Below are 25,299 nucleotides of genomic sequence, written 5' to 3' on the forward strand. Positions count from 1 at the left end.
CGAGCACTTGATTCACACCCCACAGCCAGGGTCCTCAACTCAGGGTTCGTATCCAAGCAAATTACCATTACCAACGAATCTAGACAGGGCTGCCCTCTGTCACCACTGCTCTATATACAGTGCCTTGCAAAAGTATTCACCCACCTTGGCATTTTTCATGTTTTGTTGCCTCACAACCTGGAATTAACATGGATTGCTTGAGGATTTGCATAATTTAATTTACAGAACATGCCCACAACTTTGAAGATGATTTTTTTTTTATTGTGAAGTAAACAACAAATAGGACAAAATAACAGAAAAGTCAATACTTTGTAGAGCCACCTTTTGCAGCAATCACAGCTCCAAGTTGCTTTGGATAAGTCTCTATGAGCTTGCCACATCTTACCACTGGGATTTTTGCCCATTCCTCCCTGAAAAACTGCTCCAGCTCCTTCAAGTTGGATGGTTTGCGCTTGTGAACAGCAATCTTTAAGTCTGACCACAGATTTTCTATTGGATTGAGGTCTGGGCTTTGACTAGGCCATTCCAACACATTTACATGTTTCCCCTTAAACCACTCAAGTGTTGCTTTAGAAGTGTGTTTGGGGTCATTGTCCTGCTGGAAGGTGAACCTCTGTCCTAGCCTCAAATCACGCACAGAGTGGTACAGGTTTTGCTCAAGAATATCCCTGTATTTAGCAGCATCCATCTTTTCCACAACTCTGACCAGTTTCCCAGTCCTGGCTGCTGAAAAACATCCCCACAGCATGATGTTGTCAACACCATGTTTCACTGTGGGGATGGTGTTCTTTGGGTGATGTGATGTGTTGGGTTTGCGCCAGACTTTCTTTGATGGCTGAAAAGTTAAATTTTAGTCTGATAAGACCAGAGCACCTTCCTCCATACATTTTGGGAGTCTCCCACTGAAAGTAAAATGTTCTGGCCACTCTGCCATAAAGCCCAACTCTATGGAGCGTACGGCTTATTGCCGTCCTATGTACAGATACTCCAGTCTCTGCTGTGGAACTCTGCAGCTCCTCCAGGGTTACCTTAGGTCTCTGTGCTGCCTCTCTGATTAATGCCATCCTTGCCCGGTCCGTGAGTTTTGGTGGGCAGCCGTCTCTTGGTAGGTTTGCTGTTGTGCCATGTTCTTTCCATTTGGTTATGATAGATTTATTGGTCCTCCTGGGGATCATCAAAGATTTGGATAATTTTTTATAACCTAACCCTAACTTGTACTTCTCAACAACATTGTCCATTACTTGTTTGGAGAGTTCCTTGGTCTTCATGGCAGTGTTTGGTTAGTGGTGCCTCTTGCTTAGGTGTTGCAGCCTCTGGGGCCTTTCAAAAAAGGTGTGTATTTGTAATGACAGATCATGTGACACTTAGATTGCACACAGGTGGACATCATTTCACTAATTATGTGACTTCTGAAGGTAATTGGTTGCACCAGAGCTTTTTATGGACTTCAGAAGAAAGTGGGTGAATACATATGCACATGCCAATTTTCTGTTTTCTATTTCTAAAAAATAGTTTTATGTATATATATTATTCTCATTTCACTTCACCAACTTAGACTATTGTGTTCCATCACATAAAATGCAGTTTAATAAAACATTGAACTTAAGGCTGTAATGTAACAAAATAGGTAAAACGTCAATGGGGTGAATACTTTTGCAAGGCATTGTACTAGCACTGGAACCTTTGGCAGCAGCCATAAGAGCAGATCCGTCCATACATGGCATCAACATAGGTGATAGAGAGTACAAGCTCAATCTGGTCGCAGATGACATACTAGTAACAATCACACAGCCCCTTATATCCCTGCCGAACCTGATGACACAAATCCAAACATATGGAGCCGTCTCTTATTACAAACTAAATGTCACCAAAACCCAGGTTCTGTGGTTGCACTTAGGCGAGAGTCTAGCGAGCAGGCTAGGAACTGCTTTCCCTCTGGACTGGAGACACGACTACCTGACATTCCTGGGCCTTAAGCTCCCCAAAAACCAAGCCCACCTGTTCAGGCACAACTATGTGCGCTTACTTAAAGAATTCACAGATACCCTACAGTCATGGAGGGGACGCTTCCTTTCCTGGCTGGGCCTCAACGCAGCAGTGAAAATGTCGCTCATACCCAAAATCCAATATCTCTTCCAAACACAGCAAATACCCATACCGAAACAATACCTGAAAAACATGCAACACGCCCTCACTTCTTTCATATGGGAGGGGAAAAAGGTAAGGGTGGCAACGGGAATGTTGCAACAGACGGTGGGCAGGGGGGATTTGGGCCTACCAAACTTAACAGCATACTACAGAGCAACCTATCTCCACAACATAGCCCAAATTAACCAACCCACCAACACCCCCCAATGGGTGGAAATAGAATCACACTTGTCCCCCACCCGAAGACATCTCCGATCAATCTTATAGATGCAAGCATGCCCTAGACATATCCTTGACGCCCTCCTGCCCAACTCTACTATGAATGTGGGGTAAAATTGGAAATAAGCTGGCGATACCACAGTTACCCTTAGCCACACCAATGCAAACAATAGGGTGAGAGATCCCAACCTTCCCCTGGGAGATATGGATGAGAGGGGGTGTACACTATATTTATCAAGTTATTGATAGGGACCGATTAAAACCATTTACTACCATCCAAGCCGAGCATGACCTACCCACTAAGGCTATATTTTCTTACCTTCAACTAAAATCTTATGTGACAGACAAACTGGGAGTCCAGACAGGCTCCAACAACACAAAACACATGACAAACTTCGAGAAACAATGTGTAGGAATCACACCACTCAAAAAAGCAAAGTCCTACGGATACTGGGAGCTAATTTCGCAACAAACACACACGTTAGAAGTTATGATACCATGATGAGTATCAAGAGGCCTAGCTCAACACAACAGCAAAGCATTTCCTCCCTGATATAATTTTGCTCTGCTATGTTCCACACTGGAAATTTTGTGAAGTCCTATTCATAACTGTATGAGAATGTTCCCATCACAAATTGTGTAACAAAATGTGTAACAAGTAGTGTAACAAGCTGTGTAACCCTTTGTTCCCACGTCTTCCTTTCTGTACCCCCAAACCTTCAATGTTTTATTTTTTATGAAGAAAACAAATAAACTTCAAATTCTAAAAAAAAACAAAAAGCAGCCAAGAAGCAGTAGGTTATAAAAGGTGATGGCAACATTCCAAAGTCATCTTACTTTGCTGCTCTACTGTACTTTATCAACATTTTGTAGTTCATTACATTTTTAATTTAATATAAAATTCAATGTATTTATTTCCATGATTCTATAATAATTCTTTATACAGTTTAATAAATGTAATGGTATTTATTCATGTTATTTTATTTATTCTATTATTTATTCAGTTGTTCCCTTTCCCTACTATTTTGATCACTTACTATTCTTGTTTTGTGTTATTATTTGGATATTTCACATATTGCTGGTTTATTTCTGATTTTTCTTTGCTCTTGACCAAATTACTTTTACTTGTTTGGAACTGAATATATTTGCTTTGCCCGCATTTGGTTTCCATTATAGCATTGCACAATGCCCAAACTAATGTAAAGAGACTTTTTTCAAACAGTGTTTTTTCCAAGGCTGAAAGAAGCATGGGTACACGGTTCAGCTGAGGATCTAGTTCTTCAACCAGAGACCCCAGTTTCAAAAGTCAAGAACCACAAATCCTTTTTTCCAAACTAGAGGACGACTTTGGCGTGCCAGAGGTAAGTACTCTTTATCATCCCTGTATCTCCCAGGAAAAGTGGGTGGCAGATTCATCCATTTTTTCCAAACTTGGATGTATGGATTTTAAACACAGTTCTAGGTTATCGCATATAATCCACCTCTCAAAAATGTCTTCCTCTTCAATAAATTTTTCTACAAGTGACAGAATGATAGACAGAGAAGTAAAATATTTCCTACGATTGCTATGGAATGGTAAACAGTGGCAGTTCAGCGGTCTTCTTTTGGGACTATGTTCAGCCCCATGGTGCTTTAAAAAACTGATGAAGCCTATCGTTTCCTTTCTTCACATCAGGGGTGTTAGCCTAATAATTTCTTTAGATGACATACTGTAAACATCTCTAGATAAACATTTCCTACTATTTCATATTCACTTGACTCTAGATCTTATTTTCAACCAGGGAGTTTTAATAAACATCTCAGCAAATGGAATTCTTAGGCTTCTTACTAGATTCCGTTCAAGAAACTCTCAGCCTGCCATAAACAAAAGTACTCAATATCAAAAAAGAAATAAATAAAAAAAATAGTAGCAAGGATCATTGGTCTCCTCTCATCTTCAACTCAAGCCATGTTCCCAGGACCGCTTTTCTACAGAACCTTGCAATGACTAAAGATAAAGCTCCAAAGAGGTTTATCTTATTTCGTTCTCATTACTCTAGAATGGAATGCGAATGAGGAACTCTGTAGGAGTCATTTAGATGTCATTCATTAGTTAACTCACAAATCTAGCAATAGAATTTTGGACATTTTGCCTGAACAAGAACATAACCGTACTTCATTCCCTTGTGTTCGGTGTGTGTGCTCCCCCTTTTATACCTCGCCTGGCTGTTAACCACAAATTAAGCACAGTATTTCACTGCATAATGGTCGCAGATTTTATGCCTAATTCCTTTCCTTAAAATTCCTTTCCTTCATTTATGTGAAGCTTTATTTTTTGCTATATTATATATGCAAAACTTTTTTTTTAAGTTTTTAAACAGTTGCTGATAACAAAAAATAGCATATTTTCTAATGCATTATGTAAACTCTGATCATGATCTCTGTCCTCCTGTCATTTCTTAATGCATTGCATAGATAAAACACACTAAAATACAATAAACTGATAGGTAATAAACCTTCTTTTCAGTATAAGATCAGTGGGATGTTTGCCATTAATTTTCAAAAATAGGAATGTCTCACAACAAAAACAGCAATGATCATTTGAATTGGAACCAATTTTTGGACAGAAAAAACAGGGTGCGACTATTATGTGGTGAAATACGGTAATTAACTAAAATGCTTTCCCTGGGTGGCTTTCCCTTCATGTAACTGAATGCACATGTTCCAGAACACAGACACTGCCCATCCTACTTCCCGACCAACTAGACGAACAACGTTCGGGAGACATGAACTACCGACTGCGGGGAGCATTCGCTCCCTATAAGCGGGGAGTGTTCGTCAGTGTTCGCACAGGAACCCCTGAAAGCCGACCTGCTGCCACACTCATTTCTCTGGAACTGTTTTGGGCCATCGCCTCGTGGCCAGTCGGTCAGAACTTTACCCAAATGGCGATTCCGTTCTACTGAACAGATTTTAGCGCTATTTGGACAACTTGGGTGCTCAGATCCGGGCTATTCATGGATATAAGACTTGTGAGGTTCCTGTAAAATATGTTTTTTGGGGTGTTTTATGTATGTTTATGTGTTTTCCTGTAACTACGAGATATTTGGGTTACTTAGTTTTTGACTCCATTATCTCTGACAATGAGACGCCTGGGAGAGGCCTGTGTACTTTTGAATGGAGACCCCATGCTTGGTGTTTGTGCATAAAAGGCTGTGTTGGAGCTTAATAGAGGAGCTGAATAAATACTCCCAGAACTGTGTGTCATCCAGTTACTGGGGAGGGATCGAGCTATTCACATTTCAGCACCTTGTTCCTGAGTTCCTGTCTTCACGGATCCAGCAGAAGAACAATCGTTGTCAGGACTAGCACTCCGCTACAACTGAATAACATAACAGTGGATTGAAATTCAAGGTACCTCTCAGATCACAGCAACTGGACAGAGAAATATTTTTTTGTATATTTAAATATTTAAACTTTGGGGTCCTCTTGCCATAGACCTCTTTGCATCCAGGTTGAATACTCAAGTTCTGAGGTTTTTCGGCTGCAGTCCAGACCCAGAAGCGGAGGTTGTAGGTGCAGCGTTTCTTCAGGATTGGGCCACATACCGCAACTATGTGTTTCTGCCATTTTCAATAATTGCTTGAACAATAATACAATACCTTAACAGAAAAGGTGTTCTAGTCCTCATAACTTGAAAGTGGCCAGCACAACCTTGGTACCCCTAACTTCTGGAATCGGCAATCGACTTTCCAAGACTAATTCCTCACTTTCAATTGTCGTTTTTACCAAACCAGATGCGGAACCTTACCCCCTAAGTCAGGAGAATCTACTTCAACTCATAATATGGTTGATATCAGGGGACCTTGGTATATCCACCGAGTTTTGAAAAGCGACTTCATGACTTCTTGCCGAACTATGGGCCACAGGAAAATTTTACAAATGCACCTGGAGAATATGGTCTAGTTTGTGCATGGAAAGGAATATGGATCTCATATCTTCTTCTGTAACTGTTTTCTTGGACTGTTTTCTTCCTTGTTCAAATCAGGAAAAACATACCGAACAATTAATCTGTATAGATCAGCATTTTCAGCAGATCATAGAGAATAAAGAAAAAAAGAGAAAAATGCCATTCTACCTGTGTGTGATTTACTGAGAAGATTATAGGCTTAAAAAGTAACTTTTAATAAATAAATCTAAAATAAAAATATAGAAAAGAAAAATAACATGAACAGCAGGAGTGAGTAGAGACTATACAGCGAGTAAAACTCTGTGACTACTTATACAAGTTGTAAAAGTGTAAACATAACACTAATGCTGAAGCAATACTGTGTTGCTACAATATAACATCAGTGTATTCCCAAGTAATATAAGTGATACTGTATTATATATCACTAATAGCTGTAACAAGAGGGGGAGATAAGACGACTGCTAAACCAGTGCTGTCAATAGTTAAAAGATTTATGGAGAAGTAAGTCCCTACATGATAGTACAACTAACGACATGGGTTAACTCCACATAAGACAATTGATAATGTTCTACGGTGCTTAACCTTAGAAAGATCAAAGATAATGGTTCAGCTAAGACAGATTTCTGACAGACGGCGATTAGCCAGTTAAATATCACAAAAGCTGCCTAGATCATAGCAGGGCCGGACTGGGGAAAAAATTCGGCCCGGGCATTTTTTATTCACAACGGCCCACTGACAAGGGGGCAGGGAACAGATAGGGTGTGTTTTGTCATCGCCAATGACAAGCACGCCCCATCTCAAAGTGAGCATGTTGGTTCAATGCTCTTCCAGGGCAAGAGAAAAGGGCCCTGTATTTGTTCTGCACAGCGCAAGCAAATTTAATAACATGCTTGCTTTGTGTTTGCTTGAAACTTGTCTCAGGGGTTTCAATAATTGGGATACTCACGGTCTCCCATTTATGGAGACACTATGTGTTTGCTTACATGGAATCTAGTGTGTGCATAGGGTATCCAGAATGTGTATGTCAGAAATGTAGTGTGTGTGTAGGTGGTGCAGCGTCTGTGTGTAGAGGATCTAGTGTGTGTGAAGGAGTGCGTATAGGAGTGGTACAGCGTGTTTGGGGGCTGCTGTGTGTGTGAGGGGTGTAGTGTGCATTTGTGAGGAGTATAGTGTGTGTGGGAGGGTGCAGTATGTGTGTGTGAGGGTGCAGTATGTGTGTGTGAGGGCGCTGTGTGAGGGCGCTGTGTGTGTGCGCGCTGTGTTACGGTGCTGTGCGAAGGTGATGTGTGTGTGTTAGGGTGCTGTGTGAGCTAGGGTGCTGGGTGAGCTAGGGTGCTGGGTGAGTATGTTAGGGTGCTGGGTGAGTATGTTAGGGGGCTGGGTGAGTATGTTAGGGGGCTGGGTGAGTATGTTAGGGGGCTGGGTGTGTGAGTGAGGATGCTGGGTGGGTGAGTATGTTAGGGTGCTGGGTGAGTACGTTAGGGTGCTGGGTGAGTGTGATGTGTGTGTTTGCAAGGATTGTGTATTGGGGAGGAAGGTAAATGCCAATAGTGAGTTTTTTTTTTTTATTATTTAAAATAAATAGATTATATCCCCCCTAACCGCTGACATCCATCCCTGGTGGTCCTCGTGGTAAGTGAACTCTAGCCTGTGGACTAGAGTTCACTCTCGCGAGACCGGGCTGGTTGCCATGGCAGCGGCCCAGATCTCGCGAGAGAAACCCGGTGGAGCTGCACGTTAGAGCTCCGCCGGGTCCTCCTCTCCTGGCTGTCTGTCTGCCTCCCTCTCCCCCGCCGGCGGCTGCGTTTGACAGCATGTGGGCCGGTGAGGGAGATCTTCGATTTCCCCACTGGCCCTTCATGCAACACCCTGGCCCGGCCCTGCATAGACCGGCTGGATCTCCCCGGCCTCGGCCCGTGGCCATCGCGGCCCACCAGGCATTTGCCCGGTTTGCCCGATGGCCAGTCCGGGCCTGGATCATAGCAGCGTATTGATAATAAATTAAAGGTTGCTGTCAAGCAGTGTAAAATAAGGGGTTGCTGACCTGGCTCTGTTTTTTCTGCAAGATACCTAGCAGTATATTCTAGTGTAACAACGGCTGCCTGCACTGAATGATGTTATCTTATGCTTGACCACAGCGGAGCACAAAATAGTAACTCAGCTGTGAAGGCCTGCTGACAGGCAGCAGTTAACCGTTTAAAAGTCACACAAGTTGCCTAAGTGCTAGCTGCATCTACATAATAGGTCAAAGTATAAAGAGAGGGTTTACAAACAGTTTTTGAACAGGTTGCCTAGGTAGTAGAAAATATACAGACAGTGACAGAGGAAGGCGTATAGAATAAAGATTTCTGAGTCTTGTGCCTTCGAGGGCACCCCTTAATAAAATGCCTGGTCTTATCAATCTCCCCTCATAAATATAATAAAGGAAAAAGAAAGAGAAATAAAGTATGTACAGAGTACACAAAATTAGTGTTAAGATGTTGGACGTGAATGAACTTGATGTCAGTAATTTAGCAATTGATAAGCAGAGAGTTAGGTGCCGACACCAATAATGTGTCAGTATGTGTCAGTATGTGTCCAGAGCCCCCCTTTTTTTGTGCCCTCTACCTTGTGATATCTAAATTTTGGCCCTAGGTTAATTCTTTTCATTTTCTTCGTATAATAATTTTCAGCAGATCATGACAGCTTTCTGGGCTTTCTAGCAGGAAGACATCCTCAGATTTGTTGTTTTGATGAGAGGGGTTAAAATTTCCAGACCACTTAAAAAAAGTCATTCTTTATTTATGCCTCGACAATGGTCATATGGTATACATAGGCTTACGCAGAAGACAAACAGAGGTACATATCGATTTACATAATGGCACAGCGTCATGTCGCGTATCCGTGGCCTCGTGTAACGTGTGCCCTTCATGGTTAAAATTTCTTGGATTTAGTTTCTCATTTTACACCGGTTCGTTTTCACAGATCGATTAGACCCAAAACTAACATTTCCTCAGTTTTCTATGTTTTTTTTTTTTAATTCTTTATTTTTGTTGTGCACAATATTAACATATAACCTTGGTGCGCCACAACAGCGACATCAGGGTGAATATTTGCCATACAAGTTGTGACATTCGCTAAACAGGCACATTTTTTATGTTAGAGACATCAGTATTTCAATAGTTTAGGTTCTCGTTTAAGTGGGTTAGCGAGGTGCACATGTCAGGAAAGGGTAAACAGAGGAGTGACATAGAGACAAAGTATGACGTGCAATCATTGAATGAACACGGCTTTACAATGTAGTATATGTTAAGTTGATTCTATCCTATCTCTTGTCTGGCTAGGCTGGGAATAAGTGGTTGCATATTGCGCTAGACTTAAACCAGAAATAAGCCTACAGGAAGCATATAACAAGCATGTGTGAAAATACTACTGATGGTTATAGAGTTGAGGTGTTCTAAACAAAGGAAATAAAATTAAAAGTGAATGCAATCTAAGTTATAACATGTAAGCAAGGTAAAGCTGGCTGATACCCTGGCTACACTTGGTTTGGTATGATTCCACACAGGACATTTGTGCAAATGCTTGCCGCTTCGTGTAGTAGGATGACCCCCGGGACACGCTTGGCTTTTAGCAGGCGTATAGAGTGACTCTCTGGGTTGCTCTCCTTCACGAGATTCATTTGGTGTTGCTTCAATAAGAGCCTCCAATTTGGCCCAGAAATCAGCAAAGCCGCACTTCCTCGTGTCTCCATGGGCTGATTCAGACCTGGCTGGTGGAGCAGGGGCCTGGCCGCCATCTTATGTAAGTCAGCCATGATCAGGCGTCGTGGTATGATAGCTGTGTAGGGTCGACAGAGTTGCCAGCCAGTGGATACCGGGATAACCCCCGCCGGTCCGAGGGGGGGGGGAGAGAGAAGAGAGCTTTGTTCACTGGGACCACATAGCAAATGAAGGAGCTCGGAGAGCGGCCGTCTCTCCAGAGCTCATGCTTGTGTAGGCCGCTGGCCACTATCAGGACGTACCGGGTCCAGAAAGGATCACAACGACTATCCTCCGGTGCACCGAAGACCCCTTGGCAATATGAGTGCGTATTGCGGTCTGATTGATGGGTGGCCCGGGTGTAAATCTTGATTTATTGGGGCCAGATGCAGGAGCTCTTGCAGAGCATGTCTGGCTTCCTTGGCAATCAAGCTCCGCCCCTCTATGTTGCTTTTTCACATCACCCTTCTCTTTGTCCAGTTTTGCGTTTAAAAGAATATGAATTCCGGGGGCGGAGCCTAACTCTCAAGCGAGATAGACGTGCAAGCCGAGAGCTCCTGAGTCCGGAGCCCAGATTTGGGGTATTTCACCCGACCACCCGATTACACGGACTGCTACACTCGAGGATCGTGATGAGGAGACTGCAAGGCACCCGGGGATACCCGATACTTGGGCCCCCGATGCTAGGCGGACCAAATCGTGGCCAGCGGCCTGCATGGGTGGGAGCCGAGGAGAGACGGCCGCTCTCCCGGTTCTCTGGTGGACAAGGGGGCACTCCCAATACACCTCCGCCTCCCCCCCTTGGACCGGTGGGGGTTATCCCGGTCCTTGAGGACACTGCTGAGGGACATACAAAACCCCCGCGCCACGCGGGAAAGCAGGGACCCAAGATGGCGGCGGCACTGGGCCCTGCAACAGAAGGCCAAACACTGCCACAGCCTGTCCCAGAAGGCCCTAAGACAGAGGTACCGGACACACTGGAATCCATACTCGACCGCTTCTGTGCCATGCTATTAAACCGAGCAAGGCAAGCAGCGGCCACACGGGCACTAGACCAAGGCGATCAGGCATGAAACAAGGAACGGCTGGGGAAGCCTCCCTCGAGCCGGCAGATGTCCAGCACTACCCTGATCCCACCAAAATGGCGAAAACCACGGAAACAACAGAATTGGCTAAAACATCAAGCCGCAGACAGATGTCCTGCCCAACACAGCCATGGAACACCGCACCCCACAGCACCAACGCCGGTCCTAGGCAACGAGTCAAAACCAGCGAGACAATCTCTTAGCCGCCCCACAAGCCGACCGGAGCAGGATACTCACTTACCAAGCACATGTACGTCGGACTGGCAAGCTACCGCCATGCTGAACAGACGGGTAATCCCAGAGGGCGTAGGCTGAGAAGAAGACGACCAAGGGACGTGTTGAGCTGGGATCAAGCCTAAATAATCCACCACGGGACACTGTAATAACATACACCTAAAGCATTTTTATTTTACTTTTTTTTTTTTCTCTCTCTCTTTCTTTTCTCTTTCTTTGTTTGTCCCTAGTGCTAGCCATGCTGTACGACCTCTTAAGTGCACACTTATGCTTGTTCACCCACTCAGAGCCCAGGGCACCCACGTCAGTTACTATCTAGATGTTAAAACAAAAACCTCACTCTGCTTCTGGTCATACCTACACCGCTATGAACGCTGTACTAAAGGTACTAAACGTTACACAATAATGCACGTCTTCTGACACCCACTAGCTGTGCGCCTAGATAGCCTACCACCGGCCAATCTCAAACTCAAGCCGACGGGCCCGCCTGTCTAGCAAGCCACTTGTCCCCTCCACTCCCCAGTTACTCGCCTCTCACAAACATGTAACCTGCCCTGTTTGTATACAACCATACATGTCCCATCAACTCACTTTGACCAACTAATCTGTAGCATCAAACACATAGGACACGCATGAAAAGCATATGTTACGGCTCATTTAGAATTTGCTAGCACTGTCGATGGTTTAATGACATGTATGAATACGCTTGTTGGTATGTTTACCTTACCTTTACAGCCGATGCATCACTACGCCAAAACTGTTTCTGTAAAATTGTGCTGATTAATCCAATGTTTCCGCTAATCGAGAACCTATATTGTCGCAATTTTGCTCTCTTTAACCTAAAAAATGTGCCTGACTATCGTTTACCACAACCTGTACAGCAAATGTTTACTACCGTATTTTGATGTTGCTGTTGTGGCGCACCAAAGCTTACTGTTACTTTTGTGCACATCAAAAATAAAGAATTAAAAAAAATATATATATATATATATATAAATTCCTTAGTTCTTTTTGGAAATCTGAGTTTCCTTATTTGTTTTTTTCTTTTAAAATCCTCATAACCCTGTTTCTACCGTAACACTTGCTAGCTGGTTTAAATGATCTTTGTAACTACTGAAATTTATATTTCTATTTTCGGTTTACATTCTACTTGAGGGGCAATGGCTTCTAAAATATGTACATCAGGAGGTAGATTGGAAGATATGAAATTGGCGGATTGGTCTAATGATTCGACTTTTAAATCTTATTATTTTAACCCCTTAAGGACACAGCTTCAGAACCTGGACTTACCCTTAAGGACACAAGCAATATTTGTATTTAAAAAAAACAAAAAAATGCCTTTAATTTGATGTCAAATATACATATATAAATTCTCATTAATTCTAAAAAAAAATTAATGCCAAAAAAATTTAAAAAAAATTATTTTTTTTACAGTTTTGGCAATAATAAAGTGTGCATATGTAATATATGTAATTCAAAATAAATGAATGTATGGGTCTTGATTTATATAGTACATAATATAGGATTTCATCTTATTTTGAAAGTTGCATGTCACAAAATACAAGGACTGAAATAAAATGTTATTGTAAAATAATTTTAGAAGTTGGTTTGTTTGTCTTTTAAGTTCAGTAGCCATCACAGAAAACAAAATTGCCAGACAAAAGTATATATTTATATAAAGTAGACATCACAGGCTATTTACCTAAGATTATTTTGACACTTTTTAGATAGCCATTTCATTGCCAGTTTCTGCAAAATATTGTAGTAAAATTGTGTTTTTTCTGTATTTTGGCATATGCACATATAACAAGGTTTTTTTAATGTATATTTCGTAAAGCGCATGTGTGCTATTCCTTTACAAAACCCTATATTGTGTTCAGCTACATCTCCTGAGTACAACAATACCCCCATTGTATGACTAGGGCACTGTTCTGTGAAACTACAGTGCCATATAAGAGACAAGGCTATTTCAGTTTCTATAGTTAGAATGTTCATAGATGGATCTGATAGGCCTATGTCTCATTTTGGGGTATTATAGCAGTTTGACTGTGCAAATAACCCCACAAAGGTCTTCCATTTGAGAAAACAGACACTCCAGGTTATCTTATATTGTGTATATTGTGCCTTAACTTGCAACCATTTTTTCACCAATTTATGTCAGTATGTGGTGAGAATTTTTTTTTTTTCCCCATTCATGTTGCATTTGTTCTGTGTATTTCGAACACTTGATATGTGCCACTGTCGTAAAATCCCCCAAATTTCTCACCACATACTGACATAAATTGGTGAAAAAATGGTTGCATCTTCTGAGTAAAACAATATGCCCAATGTATGACCTAGACCAGTGATGGCTAAGCTTGACACCATAAATTGTTTCTGGACTACATTTCCCATGATGCTCAGCTAGCTTATAGAGTCTAAAAGCTAGCTGAGCATCATGGGAAATTTAGTCCAGAAACAATTTATGGTGTCAAGGTTTGCCATCACTGACCTAGACACTATGTAATGAAGTTACAATGCTGTAAAAGGGACGTGACAATTTCATTTTTTTAAGTGTGAATTTTGATAAATGGTTTTGATGGGTCCGTGTTCCATTTTGGAGCAATTTAGCAGGCTACATATTCCAACTACACTATAAAAGCATACCATTTCATAAAGAAGACATCCCAGGGTATTTCAAAAGGCATATTTTAAACCTTCGCATGGGTTCATTTTTCCACTAGCGTGTACCAACTGTAGTGGTAATAAGCATTTTTTCTGCCTTTTTGACGCACCCAGTGAGATTGCACTGTATATTTTGCAAGCGTTATGTGTGCTACGGCTGCATAATACTTTATATGTTGCTCACCTATGTCATCTGAGTTCAGCAATATCCCTGTATGTACCTTTACAGGTATATGTGGATATTGAAGGGGCACATTTGAGACCCAGCCAAACCAGATTTTTTCAAACTTTCAATTTTTACGCTGGGTTCATGTCCCATTTTGGAGTATTTTAGTAGGTTGCTTATTCCAACTACACCACAAACGCATACCATTTCTTAAAGAAGTCACCCCAGGGTGTTTCAAAACTCATATTTTAAACCTTTGTGTGGGATCATTTTTCCGCTAGCTTGTACCAAGTGTTGTGGTAATAAGCATGTTTTTCCTTTTTTAAAACGGATAGTGATCAAAGGGCAGGGAAGGGGTTAAACTTTATTAGAAAGGTTCGAAGGGGAGTGGACATTTAAATAAAACCTTTTATTTTTTTTACAGGGAGAAACAAATCTGAACTGATCAGTCTCCCTGCACTTCCATGTTCAGTGTGAAGGCGGGTCAGCAGTCCCTGCAGTACGTGTTTGCTCTGACTGGCTGTCAGAGATATCAGATATGCAGGGACCACGCAATTGGCTGCTGCACATCTGCCTCTGTCATCAAGGCAGACTGCAGCAGCATTAACCCCCCGATTGCCGTGATCGCAATCTGGGTTAATCTTAGTAAATGACGGAAAATTTTCGTTCAGCAGTGTGAAAGGGTTAAACCTATCCAACACGTTTCTTCTTATAATATTTCTCATCTTTAACCCCTTAAGGACCGGTGACGGTTCAGGACCGTCATCGACATTTTTGCTTTGCCGACCGCTGACAGTCCTGAACCGTCACAACGGTAAGATGTACTTACCGATCGCCGTCGTTCCCCCGGCGGTGCTCCCAGTGTGGGGAGACTGCCTGCAGGCCAGACAGTCTCCCCATGGCGGATTAGGACTCCTTGGGCCATGTGATCGCTCAGAGTGATCACATGGTCACAATAGAATTTTATATATATACATATATATATATATATATATTATATCGATATAATATATGTCTATATATATATATATATATATATATATATATATATAGTCATACTAAGTGTATTTTTATATTAATATAAGTGTATTTTTTAAGTGTATTTTTATATTAAAGGAACACTATAGTCACCTAAATTACTTTAGCTAAATAAAACAGAACTAATAGAACCCAGAACCAGAGAAGGATAGTAAGCTAAACCCAGAACATATACACAAGACATGAGGAAAACATGAACATAACATGGGCATGACTGGACAGGACTGTACATGGACTGGGTATACAAACTAAAACAAGACACGATAACATAGGCAAAACAAGAGGAGAAATAACTAAGTACTACATATGGAAATTATGGGGATTTAGTCACACTCTATGATCATACATTGCATAAGCCTGCCAACAACGCCAATGTACCCCCATATCTGGCAGGTCCTACACTGCCTAATATATGCTAAAACAACCAAAAGACATATATAGCACTTACCTGCAAGAAAGGGAACAAACTGCCTGCAGGAACACTGAAACAGAGTGAATGATGGAAAACAAATGGGTGTGGCAACATAAAACAAACATTTAAATGAAACCTGGAGACTGGGAATCCCAGGGATGGATTACAAGAATGAACCCAGAAATCCCAGCATAAAGAAAACCAGACATAGAATAGAAAACCAAAAACCAAGAAAAACTAAACAAGAATTGTAACAAGAGTACTGGATACTAGAAGCCAAGGACAGACATCTCCACAGAACAGAGCAGGACGTGACAATATCACAGCGATGATATTGTCAGTGAAAGTGACTTTTTTTGCATTTTTAACACACAAACAGCACTTTTACTGATGATATAATTGTTGTGATATGTTTTCCTGTTTTGAAACACAAATATTTGTGTTCAGCAAAGTCTCACGAGTATAACAGTACCCCCCATGTACAGGTTTTATAGCGTTTTTTAAAGTTACAGGGTCAAATATATGGGTCAAATATTTTTACATTGAAAATTGCCAGGTTGGTTATGTTGTCTTTGAGAGCATATGGTAGCCCAGGAATGAGAATTACCCCCATGATGGCATACCATTTGCAAAAGAAGACAACACAAGGTATTGCAAATAGATTATGTCTTTTTTAGTAGTCACTTGGTCACAAACACTGGCCAAAATTAGCGTTCAATTTAGTTTTTTACTTTTTTCACACACAAACAAATATGAACGCTAAATTTGGCCAGTGTTTGTGACTAAGTGGCTACTAAAAAAGACTGGACATACCCCATATTGAATACCCTGGGTTGTCTACTTTAAAAAAAATATGTACATGTGGCGTGTTATTCAGAGATGTATGACAGATAATAGTGTTACAATGTCACTATTGATACATTTTAAAAATGTATGTTTTGAAACCGCAATATCCTACTTGTACTTAGAGTCCTATAACTTGCAAAAAAAAGCAAAAAAGCATGTAAATACTGGGTATTTTTAAACTCAAAATAAACTTTTTTTCATTAGCATTTGTAGATAAGTAAAAGATTTTTCAAGTAAAAGTAAAAAAACATGTATTTTTTTAATTTGTCATCATATTTTTTATTTTATTTTTTAAATTCAATTACATGAGATTATATAAATAATGTTATGTAAAGAGAGCCCTTTTTGTCCTGAAAAAACAATATATAATTTGTATGGGAACAGTAAATGAGAGAGCGGAAAATTACAGCTAAACACAAACACCACAGAAGTGTAAAAAGAGGCCTGGTCGCAAATGTACAACATGGCCAAAACAGTCCGGTCCTTGAGGGGTTAAGCATGCATAATAGGAGCCTCTGTGACTTGTAATAAAATAATTTGATTTTGCTAATACATGACATAAAGTCATGATTTTATTGAAGGCACGGAGGGGAGTATTATCTTACCTATTTTTTCATCCCTCCCTGCTTCTTACAAAGGCTGAAAAGAGATATGTGTCCATCAAGTTCAGCATTCCACACATCTGTATTTTGCTGTTGATCCAAAAGAAGGCAAAAAAAAAACAGTTTCAAGCACCTCCAATTTTGCAACAAACTAAGAAAAAATTTACGATTGACCCCAGAACGGCAGTCCGTTTTATCCTTGGATCAAGAAGCTATTACCCTACAAGTGAAAAATGATATCCTTCACTCTTCATTTCCATTTTAATTTCAGTTTATTTCTTTCATCTGTTGTTTATGATCGTATTGTATTCTGAATTATTTATCAATTATAGTGAATGATAATACTATAACTATGATTGTTTTTTTTTTTTCAAGTGAAAAGAAAGTTTATTTGACCGGCCCTAAATTTTAAATTCTTTATTTTTGTTGTGCATGGTATAACAGTCGGCTTACTCAGCCACAATAGCAGTCGTAAGCTTAGAACAAGCATCGTAAACATAACTTGGTATAGAATATTCAACACAGATTTTACATTTGGTTGTAGGGAACAGACTGCACATGTTTAGATAACAGGCATAACATCAAATCTAATACAGTTTAGGCAGTGGCAGTAGAAAAGACAGGGTTGTATAATGACATTCGGCAAGGTGCACACTAATAGTTTAGATACAGGCAAGGTTGGGAGGTACAGCACTAAAGTGCTTTTACGATAGCATCATGCTTATTTGCCGAAAGATAGTAAATGAGAGGTGCAAATAGCAAAGGTCATTTTGTTTATACATTTTTTGTTTCGGTAGTGCATGAAGAATGTAACAATCTGGGGTGCCTCGCCATAACGGCGGTAGGTAACTATAAGGCCTCGATATACAACTTAGCATTGGGAGTACAGTGCACATTTCTGAGAAGTAGCATGACATTAAGCAAGATATTTAAACATTTTAAAAAATTGTAAAAAAGAAAGAAAATTAAGTTTTGTCAAAACTTGCGGGCTTTAAGTGGTGAGGGTTTTAGGGTGCGTGTTAGTCAAAGTTTTAAGGTAGTATGCAAGGGAACTCGCTAGTCAGTCAGTGTACCTACTGCGTATCTTCGTAACCTAGAGTGATATACAGGCTTAGGGTAGTGTACGTGGTGGTTCTTGTTTAGGGTACGTGTTTGGCATGATTAACTTTTACATATCCATCGTGTTTGTTGCGCCGCACTAGCGGTGGACAGTCGACGAGTATCTATATGCAACTAGGCATTAGGAATACTGTGCGGTTTTGCCGACATTTCGATGTTTGATAAGCTGTGTGTTGTCTCAGCCTAGATTAATATGCAGGCTTTGCGTGGTATGTGTGAGGGTTCTCCGTGAGGGTGTAAGTGGGGCATAGCAAGGTTGAACATCAATAAAAAAATTGGCATATTGGGTGAGGATAAGTTAGCCATGGTCTGTCAAGTGGTTTGCATGAGGTCCAAAGAATCGTGAGAGTATACTGTCACCTAAATTACCTGTGGGCCGTGTAAGTGTTGCATGTGCCTGCGTCCAGCTAAGTATGAGGAAGTGGTGGTGTGATCTTAGGTTAAGTCGATACGCGGGAAGCAAGAATTGGTGTTTGATACTAGGCAAGCGTTAAATTGGTAGTTCTAACATTACATTTAACAGTGAAAAGAACGGGCAAAGAGTGATCTTGGTTAATGGTCTGTCTTTTGCAGAGGTTTTTGCTCCCCCTTCCCATCCGGTCTTCTAAGGTGTCTTCTCTCGGGGTAAGCACCTCTGGTGCCCAAGTCGTTCACAAACATACTTGGGGGGTGGGATGTACTTGGGGCAGGTGGTTACTGACCTGGACTGTCTGAAAGGTGTTGGGGCATAACTCATGTCCCGACTGGGTGAGCGTATCTGCATTGTTCCAAGTCAGTTAGGTGGGAAGTAGAGAATGGGCACCGTCGCCTTTTAGGTAGTGGCCCGGGCGTAAGGCTCCGCTGCGGTCGATCTGGGCTCGAACACCGCTGCCGTCTGTAGGTTCCAGTGGTGCCGGTGTGCAGGTGCCTTGGGTAGTGTATGGGCTGTTTCAGTGAGGCCCATATTCTGTATAATGGCCGTTGCTTCCTTGACGTCCTGGGCTGTGTGGGATACTTCCCCGTGGTAGATGGTTAGGGCACGAAATTCCCTGCGCCAAGCAAGAGTGCTGCCCGATATGTCGGCATAGAAGTTGATCTCCATTTCTTCAAAGTGGTATGGCAGCTTGTCCCTGGATGCCGCCATCATCGCCATTTTGTCTCTCCCATTACGGAATTGGACCACCAGGTCTCTCGAGGCTGTAAGTGGCGCTTTCAGCGGTTTGGGCACCCGGAACACCCCCTCTATCGCCACGGATTTAGCCTGTCGTGGTGTAATCAAGGCCGCCAGCAGGCGCCTGACCATGTGTGGCAGCTCTGCATCGGGGACTGTGTCTGCAATCCCCCTTATTTTAAGGTTGTTTTTCCTACGTGTGTCCTCCTGGGCCGCGAAGCGGCGTTCGTATATAAGATTTTGCTTTTGTAGGTCGTGGACTGCCGTTTGAAGTGATGCAATTTGTTTTGTACCTTCGGTGGAGGTTCTTTCCAAGTCCCCGAGGCGGCCTGTCAGGCCCTGTATGTCTCTGCGTATGGTAGCCATATCGGCCATGAGGTTCCGCTGTAGGTCCGCTAAGAGCTCCTTCATTACTGCCGTTGTTACAGGGGCAGAGTTGTTGTGCTGCCGAGGTGTCTTTGGCATGGCTGTCTGCGTGGCTGGGTACTCCTCGCCCAGATCTGTGGACTGGTCGTCGGAGAAGTCTGAGCATTCTCCCATGAGGGCCGCCATCTTGGCCTCTTGCTCGCCGTTTGCCTGCCGCCACATGTCGCCGATGGACATCCCCAGTCGGGGTTTGTCGGGTTTCATTTTTTTTGTTTTCTTCCCCATGGTAGTTCAAGTAGCTTGGGGGACTTCTTCGGCCCAAATGTGCCAGTAGAGGAGGTTATTTAACGCTGGTTTGGGTCTTTGTCTCCAGGAGCTCTGGAAACATGCGACCGCTCGCTGTGGCTGTTAAGCTCCGCCCCCCAACTATGATTGTTTTATTTATCAATTTATATAGATATATTAATCTCATGTTATTCTTTTAACCTGTTTCCGTTTATAGTTATTTTCTTTGTTGCAATGTTTAGTAAAGAAAAATAAATGCATAATAGTCATCTTAGTGTCTTTAATAATATCATGACTTTACATCATGTACTGGCAAAATCAAATAATTATTAGCCACGGTGATTTAATGGACTGTGTGGAGTTTTCATTTTGAATATCTTTAAATATGCAATATACACACTAACTCTTAAACAATGGTCCTCTTGGAGATTTTTCTCATTGAGTTTATTCATTAAATACTGAATTGCAACAAGATGAAAAATTAAGGCTTAAACTGTTGTTAGGCTACGGCTGATTTGGAGAACTTTTCCAAATCTACAATTTTAGCATGAATTTTGCAATTCTATTTTAAATCCCCTACAATTCAGAGCTTAGTGAATAAACCCAGTTGTTTTCTATGTAATTTGTAGCTTGTAAAATATGTCACAAAATATGTTTTTGACATAGATATATTTTATTTCCAATAATCTGTGTGCATAGTGCTTACATATTCATTCCTAAATGTGAGTTCCTCTTGTTCGTGATATGTTTTTTCTGTTTACCAAGGTATGTGTGCATAATTACATTTCAATGGAAAAGAGAAGGGAAAAAAGTGTGTCACAAAATTGATTCCTTGTTACAGACTTATATTCAGGTTTTTTTTTCATTGCAGCTTAAAGTTAACCCCTTTAGGAAGTAGTCAATTGTACACGTTCTGATCAAACAAAAAGTAAACAAAAACTGGAATTCGCGCTATATGTCTGTTCAACCGAAATTCACCTCTTTCATATTAAGTGCACCCACACTTATTGTGGCGGAACCCACCCCGCCACTGGGCATTGGAGGGGCCTGGCTGCCTGCCTCTTACCCGCTGACTATGGCCCCTGGAAAACTGGTACATTTAGAGATTTATATTTGGGCATATTGTACTGTATATTGCTGCTACTGGCCCTTTTAACAGCATCTATGGACACATTGGGACTTTTGGGGCTACTGTCCCTTTAAGACTGTGAAGCATGTTCTAGTGTACTGCCTGTAGTATTATATATGTATTTATATATGTGTTAAGTTTAACCTGGGTGTTTTGTATGCAGCATTCAACTGATTGTTCGGTAGAATCACTCCATTCATTATATTGAGTGAAACTACCGAACAACCAGACCACCCAGGAATGAGTGTGCCTCCAATTACCGTTTGCAACAATGTTGCAAATGGGTAATTGGCAATCAGTGCAGTGTGGTCTGTGTCCTCTGGGTGGCCGCCATTCGGGAGCTGAACACGTGGCGGCGGCCATCTTAAACTACCGAACAGCGGTGTTTTGCCGTCGAGCGTCTGGAACTAAAATCGGACACTCGACTAGGCAAACACCGCTGAGACCTCCAGACTTCCAGGATTTCGTGGGGAAACTACCGAACGGCCCGCCGTTCGGTAGAAAGAAACTCACGAACTATGGGATTCATGTGAATCCCCCTTAGTCTCTATAACACCAGCAATTCGTCTGTTTCATTCCCTTGTTTGTGACCGACCGCAGGGCCAAAATGCATGGAACTGTTTTCGGATACTTTACCCATGCGGTCGGTCAAATCTTTGGAAACCCATATCTGCCGAACCATTCATCCGAATGACTTGAATTTTGAGTATGTTGTCCCCCTGAATAAGGGCTATCCAGCGATGCTGGATTTAAAGGTGTACCCCCTGTTTTTGGGGTACATCCAGGAATTGGGGAAAAGTGTGTACTGTATAATTGGGTTAAGTATTATCTAAGGGGAGGAGATGTGTGGGCTGAACCATGTATGTGATTGGTTATTTTATGCCTCCCCCTGGGTGTGGCCTGTATGTGGATTATTGTAATAAAAGCCAGGCTGGATGAGCCAGTCCGGAGTTCCTGTTTTAACCTCAAAGTGATGTGTCGTCTCATTATTGGGGGAAGGATTTATTGTATGCTGTTCCAGTTCACTGCTAGGAGTACAAGCCTATTCGTATGGTTCCTATTCAATGGTCTAGTTTTTGGGGGTAAAATTAGGGGACTCGACTTATATTCGGGTCGACTTATACTCGAGTATATACGGTATATATAATTTTATTCAGGAAAAACAGGGCTTTAATTTCCCATGAACTATTCATATATGAAACATAATTTATTATGAATAAAATTAAAAAAAAAACTGTGAGAAATTTAGATTTTTTAAAAGATTTGTAGTTCCGCCTGACATTTTATCTGTAAATGTCATAATTCTGTTAGCTTTTACTGCATTAAAATGCACATATTTATCTAGGTCTAGACATTAATCAAGGCTTACCGTACATACAGTTAAGAAACTCCCTAGCAATGGAGATTTAGCATGCCGTTACACCATAAGCCTAGGTTATTTCCATGTTATAAAAAGTGCATTATTATCATTGGTTATATAGCCAGCAGCATTAGCACACATGCAGACAGAGGACCTAGATACGAATTACCCAACCTAGCATGTTTGTATAGTTATATTGTGTATATAAGTTTATTCTCTAAGCTTTGTTAGCAAACAGAGAAAACTAACTGTTAAATCCTTTACTCTAAAAAATAGTGCCTGACAAACAAATGTCACAACTCGTATTACATACTGTACTACTACATACCTTGCAATCGCTGTTGTGGCGTAACAAGGCTGTCTGTTAATTTTGTGCACAACAAAAATAAAGAATAAAAAAAAAATGCACATATTTGTATTCAGCAAAGTCTCATGAGTACAACAGTACCCCCCTTTAACAGGTTTTGCAGTGCTTTGGAAAGTCACAGGGTCAAATATAGCACATTCCATCTTTCCGTTTTATTCACATTGAAATTTGCCAGATTAGTAATGTTACTTTTGAGACTGTGTGGTAGCCCAGGAATGAGAATTACCCCCATGATGGCATACCGTTTGCAAAAGTAGACAACCCAAATTACTGCAAGTGGGGTATGTCCAGTCTTTTTTAGTAGCCACTTAGTCACAAACACTGGCCAAAGTTAGCGTTCATATTTGTTTTTGTGTGAAACAAGCAAAAAATAAATATTTGGCCAGTATTTGTGACTAACTGGCTAGTAAAAAAAAGACTGCACATACCCAACTTGCAATACCTTGGGTTCCCTACTTTTGCAAATGGTATGCCATCATGGGGATAATTCTCATTCCTGGGTTACCATACGGTCTCAAAGGCAACATTACCAAACTGGCAAATTACCAAACTCTCTAACTTTCCAAAACACCATACTTGGGAGACCTCACTGAACACAAACATTAGTGTTTCAAAACAGTAAAACATATTACAACAATATCGTCCGTTTCTCTGAAATTGCTATGTTTATAGCTGCAGGGTTAACCCTAGATGGACCTGGCACCCAGACAACTTCATTGAGCTTAAGTGGTCTGGGTGTGGTCTTTTAATTTAATACCTTAGCTTAGTTTAGGCCCTTTAGAATTAAACTACCAGTAGCATGGACCCCAGAATACTTGAGTCTAAGGATATTTTTTTGTATTTGCTCTTGAGTCTTTGGCACACACACTCAAAAAAATACTTATTAAAAAAAGTATATATTACCTTTGTGTGTGTATAGTTTCCTCACAGCTGTTAACAGTACATTCATTCCTAGCTGCACTAACTACTGTGTCACACATAACGCATATACCAATCAGCCATCCATCTTCCTTCTAGAAAGGTGCATGAATGTAGAGTAGCAAACAGAAGGGGTGTGACTCCTCCCCAATGAAAGCCGCTCCTACACTCATACATTGAGGACTGTACCGTTATTATTAATTTATAATGAAGGGCGCTTCATTCATAGCACTTAATGGATAGATGTATAGTCTTAGCAGCTGACGTGTGGTAGTCTATGGAGGTTAATGCAGTCCGAGGATTTTGCTGGCTATCAGTCATTAGACTAATATTTATTTTAACCCTGAGTCCTCCCACTTTTGCCTCATGGAGACACAGCTGATAGGCAGCTATATTGAGAAAGAGGAAGCTGTACAGTAGCCTGAGGCAGTGTATGAGAAAAGGGTGTCTTCTGCCTGCTCTGTGTTTGTGGAAATCCGGATTGGGGGGCGGTGTAAGGTAAGCTTTTACTGCTGCTGTGGATACAAGAAGTGTTTCATGCCCCGGATGGAGATTCATGCTGCCTCTATCTATTGGACTGCTGCTGGCTGCCATTGAAGAGGGGGTGAGGAGATAGCAGACAACCTACATAGGGCTTTAATTCAGTCGAAATACACTGATTGCTTTGCACAACGCTTATCTAAGTGTTTTGGTTTATAAGGCAGCATCCTGATCAGCAATGATGGTTACCTTTAAGTTCTGTTCAGTACAGACCTGTAGAACAATACGATGTTACAAAAAAAACCCATTATATTTCTGGTGAGTTCACGTTTTCATTTTAAATTATTGTCATTGAGACAAAGTTGTGAAAGTAGATCAGTCAGTAGGAGCATGAGGTTTGAATGTGGCATTCTTGGTGATACATAGTATATTGTAGTATATATCTGTTTCCATGGTGACTGCTCCACCGTTAGTACTTTTCCCCACACGTATCCCTTATTGATAATACGTTTTGTTCTAAATCAGTTGCAAACTATAAGAATGTTTGTGCCTTGCCGTTGGTGACCGGTTGTGGGTGCTTAACTTTGACAGTCATTTTATAAACAATGATGTAAAGTATCAAATGACCTTTGTAGCTTCATACAACACATGCCAGTGACACCTTTTTAGGGTAAACCAGAGCAGCCAGGAAGGGCAGTGTTTGTTTGAAGTCAGTCAAATACGAGCACAGTTTGGCAATTTGGGAATGTGTTTTTAAAATATATTTTTTGTTTCTGTTCCATTCTAGCCAATTTAAAAACATGTATTTTTTTGTATGTTAGTTTTATTGATACATTTTAACGTGGTTACATCTATCTGATAATCATCACTGACAAACTTATAAAAGCAAGCAATGTGTGTTGCAACAATGTCAGTGTGGAGAGTGGAGTTACAGGTGGGAAAATTCTAGAAAACTACTTTTGGATGACAGGAAAAAGCTAACTGACCCCTTTTATCAATCACTGGTAGTTTTTAATTGGTTT

The 25,299-nt window shown here is 41.2% G+C and overlaps 1 protein-coding gene across 4 annotated transcripts in view; it reads left to right on the plus strand.

Moving 5' to 3' along the window:
- Positions 1 to 24,012: 24,012 nt before the first annotated feature.
- Positions 24,013 to 25,299, plus strand: part of SLC9B2 (solute carrier family 9 member B2) — a 63,310-nt gene continuing 62,023 nt past the window's right edge. Inside the window, exon 1 of one of the 4 annotated variants that reach the window (XM_063458555.1) lies at positions 24,013 to 24,295. In XM_063458555.1, the coding sequence (XP_063314625.1) occupies positions 24,231 to 24,295 (65 nt within the window). In that variant the 5' untranslated portion in view covers positions 24,013 to 24,230. The other 3 variants (XM_063458556.1, XM_063458558.1, XM_063458557.1) reach the window with 3 other exon arrangements.

The sequence above is a fragment of the Pelobates fuscus genome, chromosome 6 (genome assembly GCF_036172605.1).
Source record: "Pelobates fuscus isolate aPelFus1 chromosome 6, aPelFus1.pri, whole genome shotgun sequence".
NCBI lineage: Eukaryota > Metazoa > Chordata > Amphibia > Anura > Pelobatidae > Pelobates > Pelobates fuscus.